The sequence below is a fragment of the Chrysochloris asiatica genome, unplaced genomic scaffold (assembly GCF_000296735.1).
Source record: "Chrysochloris asiatica unplaced genomic scaffold, ChrAsi1.0 scaffold00057, whole genome shotgun sequence".
NCBI classification, from domain to species: Eukaryota; Metazoa; Chordata; class Mammalia; order Afrosoricida; family Chrysochloridae; genus Chrysochloris; species Chrysochloris asiatica.
Window position 1 is genome coordinate 4,603,622 of NW_006408575.1, and position 9,013 is coordinate 4,612,634.

The 9,013-nt window shown below is 44.0% G+C and overlaps 1 protein-coding gene across 2 annotated transcripts in view; it reads right to left on the minus strand.

Moving 5' to 3' along the window:
• TNIP1 (TNFAIP3 interacting protein 1) overlaps nt 1–4,485 on the minus strand; it is a 56,553-nt gene extending 52,068 nt beyond the window's left edge. The window contains exons 1-3 of one of the 2 annotated variants that reach the window (XM_006863893.1): nt 4,279–4,449; nt 3,096–3,230; nt 1,871–1,956 (exon numbers count right to left, since the gene is read on the minus strand). In XM_006863893.1, coding sequence (XP_006863955.1) covers nt 1,871–1,956; nt 3,096–3,230; nt 4,279–4,414 — 357 coding nt within the window. In that variant the 5' untranslated portion in view covers nt 4,415–4,449. Of the gene's footprint in view, nt 1–1,870; nt 1,957–3,095; nt 3,231–4,278 lie in introns of both variants that reach the window. The other variant, XM_006863892.1, reaches the window with a different exon arrangement.
• Between the last annotated feature and the right edge of the window lie 4,528 nt (nt 4,486–9,013).

The window sequence follows — 9,013 nt, forward strand, 5'->3', positions numbered from 1 at the left end:
GTTACTGGGTGGGAGGCAAAGTAACTGGCTAGAGGGTAGAAATGTACTAACTTGGGTGAAGGAGAAACAATATACAATAAGAGGGAGGGTGGCAAAAAAAAAAAAAAAAAATGATAGAAGCAAGGGAAGGCAGGGAGGAGTGCAAGAATTAAAGGCAATAGAAGTAAATACTGTTACATACACAATCTGGCCATAATGGTGCTCTATGAGTTGATGAATGGAGAAGCAGGAAGGCTGAATATGTGTAGCAAGATGGGAGCAAATATGCATAGGTTTGCCCGAGAACATTTACATATAGGGATTTACCTTTGCTGCAAATGTATCCCTGGATGTGGTAGAGCATACGGGGAAAAGTCATGAAAATTTCTTAGACATAACCAAATACTTGAAGGAATGAGTTGATGGGCCTGAGGGCTCAGAATTAGAGTCTTGAGAAACACCACACTATGATCAATCAACATAACATAGTCCACAAAGGCAATGTTCTACATACTACTTTGGTGAGTAGCAACTGGGGTCTTAAAAGCTCAACTGTTGGTCTGTCCTTGTCTGTAGGAAAGAAAAATGATGATAATGGAAGATACATGGAAATAATTAGCCCAACAGACCACAGAGATCAGAAAAACTAGATGGTGCCAGGCTACCACCGTAAACTTCTCTGAGAGGGATCATACTAGAGGGTCCTGGAAAGAGAGGGAGGAAAATATGAAACAAAACTCAAAACAATAAAGAAGACCGTGCTTACTGGTTGGATGGAGATTAGTGGAACCCTCAACACTACGGCCCTTGGTCACCCTTCAATTCTGGAAGTGAACTCACTCCAAGACTCAATTTCCAGTCAAACAATAGTTAGGTCTATAAGAGCAGCAATAACACTAGAGAGGTACGCACACCTTAGAATAATCAACCATTTGAGATCAAAAGGGCCACATTTACCCAAGAAATATAGAGGAATGGAAAGAGGAAACACAGGGAGGGAGTGGGATAAGTGATGTTACAATGAGGCGACTGTAATCAATGAGATGAAACAAAATGTGTATGAACATGATTGTAAAACTGATGACCCGCTCTGTAATTCACAATAAAAAGTCAAAAAAAAAAAAAAAAAAGATTACAGTCTTGGAAACACTATGCAACAGTCCTACAGGGTAGCTGTGTGTCAGAAGTGACTTGACTTGACTGCATTGAATGTTTTTGGTTTTATATCTTGTGGTTATAATTCCATTTGTGAACAAGTTCTTTGTTCTGTTAATGAGATAGTATTAGTGTAGGATGTGTCTTGAGTCAATCTCTTTTGAGATAATACAGAAATTAAACAAGCGACTGAGGAAGCAGAGATGGGGGAAGAGAAGTGTCAGCTTCATGAAGATCGCCCTTAAAAGAGACAAGTACCTTCCTCCCAAGCTGACAGAGAGAAAGCTTTCCCCCCTAATATCCCGAAACCTGAATTCAAACTTCCAGCCTCCTAGGATCTGACTTTTAAAGCCACCCATTTATGGTACTTATAGCAGCACTAAGACACCTAGGGTACCAAGCAAAACTTGTAAAGCCACAACGACACAAGACTGCTTCTGTGCCTCAGAGTGTGTGAGATGTCACATCCATCTGTTCTCCCAGCATTGTGCACAGTTACTACACACTTAACATTATGCAACCAGAGTCTTCCTGCTAAGTTTCTAACTATGATTTTCATTTTTAAATAGGGAAAGGGAAACTGAAGCCCCAGATACATTGAGATTCACTTGACCAACAGCAACCCGCGAGTCAGCATGCACAGTGCTTGACCCCAACCCCTCTTCATCACATTCTTGTCGACTAGCAGGACCCTGAGGTCCAGGCAACCTGAGCTAGGACTCCAAACGCAACTTACACTGGATGGAGGTTTGGGGACTGGTTCTGGCTTGCCACTGGGGTGTGCAGAATCAGCGGGAGGTGCTGGGACATTTGTATTCTTTCCTGGAGAATCAAGAGAACAAGAATGAGCAGCAGGCTAAACAAAGAAACCAAAGTCCTGCCCCGTCAGGACAGCGCTAGCCAGAGGAGTTTCCCGAGTCTTCCACATAAGTCTGGGGAAATGGAAGGTGGGCCCATGAGGGCCTGGAAAAATGACTGGCTCTGAAATGATAACGGTGGGCACAGAGAGATCTCACCCCTGGACTTACTAGGAAAATCCCAAGTTGGACACTAGTCCTTGCTACTTTCAACCTGCCTCAGTGATGGAAAGGGTGGTGATTTACGTGGTTTTTTTTTTATCTCTTATACCTCTTATATGCTCCTTGGAAACTCTGTACAGGGTTGCTATGAGTTGGAATCAACTCAGTGGCACTTAACAACAACAACATATTTTATTATCCTGACACCTCTGTATCACCACTTTAAAGGTAAAGAAACTGAGGCTTGGAAAGATCACCAAACCTGCCCACAGTTATACCACCAGTAATTGCAAAACCAATACTGAAACTCAGCTTTCCCTCCCCAACCTCCTGGGGATCTTGTCACAGGGAGCCCCCTTAAGGGGAGTTCACATCTTACTCTCAGGGTGGCCTGGCACCCAGCTGGAATATTAATTACTGAATGTACAGGTGGAGGCGGGTCATGTCCATCAAATGCAGCACAGTGGACTCTAAGCTCATAACTGGCTTCCATTTGTCCATTGAAAAAAAGGTGGTTGTTGTCCAGAGTAGAGTTGGTTCTGACTCATAGCAACCCTGTATAGGGTTTCCAACGAGTGAATTTGAACTGCTGACCTTGTGGTTCAAACCGACCTTGCAGTCGAGTACTTATCCTACAGTGCCACACCAGGATTCTTGAACAAAGGAAACACCAGCCACGGAAACCCTATACAGGGTCACTATGAGTCAGAACCAACTGGATGGCACTTAACAACAACAACAATCAATTGTTACGGTCTTGGAGTCCTGGTGTGTGACAGGATGAGCATTGGACTGCCAACCACAAGGTCAGGGGTTCAAATCCATCAGTTGTTCCTCGGAAACCCTATACAGGTTGCTATGAGTCAGAACTGACTGCACAACACTACACAACACCAGCAACGTTAAGGTCCTCAGAGGTTTAGAGAAAGGTTCCCCAAATACCTGTCAGCTCAGCCAGGTGATCAAACGAGGCCAGGGAGGAAGATGGTGACTGGAGCACCTCACTGTCCTTGACCAGCTCCTCTGCCTTCTGCCGAAGTCGGGATGCTTCCATCTGGGACTCCTCCAACAGCTCCCCTAAAGTGACAACGGGGAAGGAAGGAGCCAAAGGAATTCTCTTAGCTCTACCATGACCGGAAGACTGTTTCTGCCCAGCTTCAGAGGCTCCGGGTCTTGGACTTCACTCCCACCATCATTTCAGTGGCTGAATGGAATAACTACCACTCCCAACCACTACCAAAAGCAAGCCAGAGGAAGGAAGAGGGCCCAGTAATCTGGAACATAGGACTGATGGGAATCTAGGTAAAACTGGCTCCTAGTACCCTTTGTCTCCCCTCCACTTCTTCCATACCCAACCATGGAGCTCCACAGAAAGCCAGGGGCTCTCTTTGGGTAACATCAGGTTACCCACAGCCTAAGCTCCCAGAGTTAGGGGCTGTTTTAGGGGCGAAGATCCTAGTTAATTCCAGCCACCAAGGGATAGATTACTTGAGTCCTCATTTTCCTTCTCTAACCAGTGGAGAAGGGAAACCTCCCTTCCTCACTCCCTCCCCAATCTGCTGTCCCAAGCAGGGATCTGCCAAGCAAGGAGAAATGCATTCTGAAAACCCAGAACCAATGTTTGCCCCCCAAAGCCTAAGAATAGAGAAGGTGGCAGCAGGGTAAACAAAGAATGTAGGAGTTGGAACAAAAGAGAGTCCCTGTCTAGATGGGAAATCGCTGAAGGCCTTGCATGTAGACAGCCTGTGTGTGTGTGTGTGTTTGGTGGGGGAGGAGGGAGGAGCTGACAGGTGGGAATGATGCAGCCATGTGGAGGTGGGTGAGGTTGTGCTAGGCAATGGCGATAGAACAGAAGTCCAGGAGCTGACTCCCGCCTTGCTCAGAGCCAGGGTCTGCACCCCACTCCCTAACTCTACTACCTGGAGGCACTGGCCCTGGCTCCCCTGTTTCTTGCTGCCTCTGGAAGATGAGGCCATTCTGGTTCCATGTCCACAAACCAGGCCTTGTAATTTCATCCCTCCCACGACCCCCACACCTGCCGCTCAGTTCTATCAGGGCTGGGAGAAACAGGGCTCAGGAGGACATGCCACCCCAGACTGCAGGGAGGGTGCAGGATCTGCTTTACCTAACATCTTTATCCCTTGCATTTTTTCCTTCAGCCGGGAATTCTCCTCCACTAGGCGCTCAAAAGCTGCAGATGCCTCTCCCGGAGGTGCGCTGCCCCCAGGGTCGTAGATCCGGTATGGTCCTCTCCCTTCCATGGGGGTGGCTCAGCCCCTAATGTGGTGTCGACTGGCTGTAAGGACAACAGCAGTGTATCAGGGGGCTGGCCAGGCCATTCAGGTGTTCTCTCTAAGCAAGCTCTAGTCTGTCTGTGCCTCAGAACAGAAAAAGGCAGTTCAGGCTGTCCTGACCACAGCCCAGCAGAGCAGGATGGTCACCTTTGATCTGGACACTCCATCTCTCTCTTAATGCAATCTAAGGTGACATCAGTATGTTTTTGCAGCCTCACTTCACTCCTGGTTCTTTGGATCAGCAATTAACTGTGGGGTGCATTGTGGGGTGTAAGAGAGAGCACTTGGGTGGAGTAGAAAAACCTGTCTGTTGAGTCCGGACTGTTTTGGTCATCGTTGAAATACTCAGCCCACCAGTAGCTATGAAGAGGCTGCTCAATAAACACTTATCAAATGAACGATGGGTTTAACATTAACTCATTGACAGACCTTAGCAGCCCCTTCCCTTACCTGAGAATTCAGTCTTCCCATTTGCCAAATGAGAGTCTTATATTAAATCAGAGCTCTCTAAAGTGAAGCGCACGCCCCCTAAGGAATTAGGGACTCGTCCAATCCAAAGTTCCATCTAAATTTACCTTATTTTCTTACAAAATAAATAAATAAGAAAAGAAAATCCTAAGAAAAAGATGTAATATTCAGCATATGAATTGACATGCCACACCCCTCCTTCAGAAAATCTCTCCCTTTCAGTTCTCTTTGGCAGAACTGGCCATCAACCTCCTACCTATTTGGGCAGTAGGTGTTTTGTTTGCTTGTTTTTACAATTTCATTGTTTTATTTCACTTACAACCACCTGTAGAGCAACTCTCTTTCCATTCATTCATGCAACAGGTATTTATTTAGGTCCTACTGTGTGTTGAGTATTTGCCTGGGTGCTGGGGAGTTATAGCAAACGAAACAGACAATCTCTTAAAGAACTTACATTCTAGTGGGGAGATAAACAGCAAATAAATGGATGAATGGATAGACAGATGACACAAGGATGGACAAGTAGGGGCAAGGAGAGTATGTCAGGTGGAGAAAGAAAAAGTCTGTGGACAAAACAAGTTATGGAGGATAAATAGTACCAGAGAGATGAGGACTTTAATTTTATATAAACCTGGAAGAAGAGGCCTCAGGGAGAAGGAGCCGTCTTATCAAAAACCTGAAGGAGACAGTGAGGGAACTAGTTAGGCAGATAGCTAGAGGAAGAAAATTCCAGGATAATGTTGTTCTTGTTAAGTACTACTGAGTTGGTTCCAAATCATAATGACCCTGAAACTCTTTTCAGGAGCAGAAAGGCTCATCTTTCTTCAGCAGAGTGGTTGGTGGGCTCCAATTGCTGACCTTGTGGTTCGCAGTCCAATGTTTATCCTTGCTATTGTCGTGGAGTCGGTTTCGGACTCACAGTGACCTTGTATAGGGTTTCCAAGGAGCGGCTGGTAGATCTGAAGTCACAACTTTGTGGTTCAAACTGACACTGCAGTCTAGTGTTTATCCTACAGCACCACACCAGAGCCACCTTAACAACAACCACAACCAAGCTTCTTTGATCAATGCAAAGGCCCTGAGGCAGCCTGCAGCCCTACAAACAGTTCACCTCCATTCAAAAGCTCCAAAGAGCTCTACCTGGAGTTCTCATCAATACTTGGAAACTAGGACTACTCCCTCCCAAGGCATATACTGTTTCTGTTAGGAATCCCCAAAGCCCACAAACTCACACAGTGCTTGGTGAAAGAAGAGGACAAAGAAGGATGAATAATAACAGTCATCATTTATCAGCTATGCACTTCAATTACGGTGTTGGTGAAGAATATTAAAAGAACCATGAACAAACAAATCTGTGTTGAAAGAAGTACAGCCAGAATACTCCTTAGAAGCCAGGTTGCTGAGACTTGGTCTCTCATGCTTAGGGCATGTTCTCAAGAGGAACCATTCCCTGGAGAAGGACATCATGCTTATCAAGTAGAGGGTTAGCCAAAAAGAAGAAGATTCCCAGTGAGATGGACTGACACAGTAGCAGCAACAGTGGGTTCAAACCCTAACAATTGTGAGGATGGCTCTGCAGAACCGGGCAGTGTTTTGTTTCGTTGTGCTATGAGTTGGAATCAACTCAACGGCACCTAATGACAACCACTGTTCTTGAATCACCTGTGTGTCAGGCACTGCACTAAACACTTCAGATGCATTTCCTCAGTTAATCTGCACAACAACTTGAACAAACACACTAATATCTTTCTTATTTATAAGGGCAGACACCGAGGCTCCAGGTGATTAAGCAACTCAAATCATAATTATTTATATAACCAACAAGCAAAAGATCAGACACTGTGTGTGACCATAATGACTGAGACTTTAACCCCAGCCACACTCCCATGCCAAGACACAGAGATCCTTCTCCATGACTCAGGCCAGACAGGCAGGGAGAAAGAATTCAAGTCCATTAATAGAGTAATACTGGGTTACCAGGGAACTTCTGTGTTATGTTTTCCCTGCTCAAGAAAATACAAGAAATAGCAAGGATTGTGCCAAGGCAATCTATGTTATCATGGGACAACATGGATCAGAAACAAAACAAAGTTCTAGCCCTCCACCCCTTAAAGACAAAATGAGTACACAATGAGACCCCTCCACCCTCCAAAGACAAAATGAGTAAACACAAAATGAATACATATTGTGGGAGGCACCTACGCCCTGCTGGGCCCTGCTGAGGCAAAGGACAGCTGCCCACACACCCAACAGAAAAGTCATCACTCAGTTTAGGGATGACCTGTTTTAAACTTGAAAGGTCAAAGTTACAAATAAGCCCTGATGTGTGCACTGAATTAAATGACAGTGTGGGTAAAAACTTAGCACAAAGTCTGGCATACAATAAGGTGCTCATAAAAAGGGTGTGGGCATCTGGGATATATCTATGTATCTGACTGGTATGAGCATCTGACCACGAAGGCCGGAGCAAGCTTTACTCATCTCTGGATTCCTGTCAACAGCATAGGTCTGGCACTTGGAAGCCACTAAACATTGGACAGATTTCACAAATGGGGAGAACAAGAGTTGAGAGAGGTTGAAGCCACCTATAGTGATCACATAGTAGCAGGAGGTCTGGTTCACTGCTCTATACCAAATCAGTTGCCATCAAGTTGATTCTGACTAAGGATGACCCCATGAGTGTCAAAGTAGAACTGTGGAACTGTCACCAATTCTACTCAAATTATTCCAGAATATAGAAGAGGATGGAAAATTCCCTAATACTTTTTATGAAGCAAGCATAACCCTCATACCAAAACCAGAGAAGGACATCACTAAAAAAGAAAACTATAGACCAATAACCCTCATGAACATAAATGCACAAATTCTCAACAAAATCCTAGTCAACAGACTCCAACAGCACATCAAAAAAATAATACATCATGACCAAGTGGGTTTCAAAGAAGGGATGCAAGGATGGTTCAACAGTAGAAAAACAATCAACGTAATCCACCATATAAATAAGAAAAAGGAAAAGAACCACATGATCATATCGATTGATGCAGAAAAGGCATTTGACAAAATCCAACATCCATTCCTGATAAAAACTCAACAATGTAGGAATTGAAGGGAAATTCCTTAACATAATTAAGAACATATATACAAAACCAACAGATCACTCTCAATGGAGAGAAACTGAAAGCCTTCCCTCTGTGAACGGGAACCAAACAAGGATGCTTTTTGTCACCACTCCTATTCAATCTTGTTTTGGATGTATTAACCAGAGCTATACAGCATGATAGGGAAATTAAAGGCATCCAAATTGGCAAAGAGGAAGTAAAACTCTATTTGCAGACGATATGATTCTATATGTTGAAAACCCCAAAGACTCAGTAAAAAAGCTACTAGACATCACTGGAAGATTCAGCAAAGTGGCAGGGTATAAGGTCAACAAACAAAAATCAGTTGGATTCCTCTATAGTAACAATGACAGCACTGAAAAAGACATTAGGAAAGCAATGCCATATACGATAGCCGCCCAAAAGATGAAATGTCTGGGAATAAATGTAAACAGAGAAACAAAGGACCTATACAAAGAGAATTACAAAACACTACTACAAGAAACCAAAAGAGACCTACAGAAGTGGAAGAACATTCCATGTTAATGGATAGGAAGACTCGACATCATGAAAATGTCAGTACTGCCCAAAGCAATTTACATATATAATGCAATCCCAATCCAGATTCCAACTACATTCTGCAAAGAGATGGAAAAGACAATTACTAACTTCATGTGGAAAGAAAGAGACCCAGGATAAGCAAAGCACTGCTTAAGAAGAACAAGGTTGGAGGTCTCTCACTCCCTAATTTCAAAATTTACTACATGGCCACAGTGGTCAAAACAGCCTGGTCCTGATACAATGAAAAATACACTGATCAATGGAACAGAATCGAGAATCCAGAAATTAACTCATCCACATACAGCTAAATGATTTTCAACAAAGTGCCTAGGCATATTGCATGGGAAGGAGATAGTCTCTTTAACAAATGGTGCTGGCAGAACTGGAAAGCAATATGCAAAATAATGAAACAAGACCTTTACCTCACGCCCTATACAAA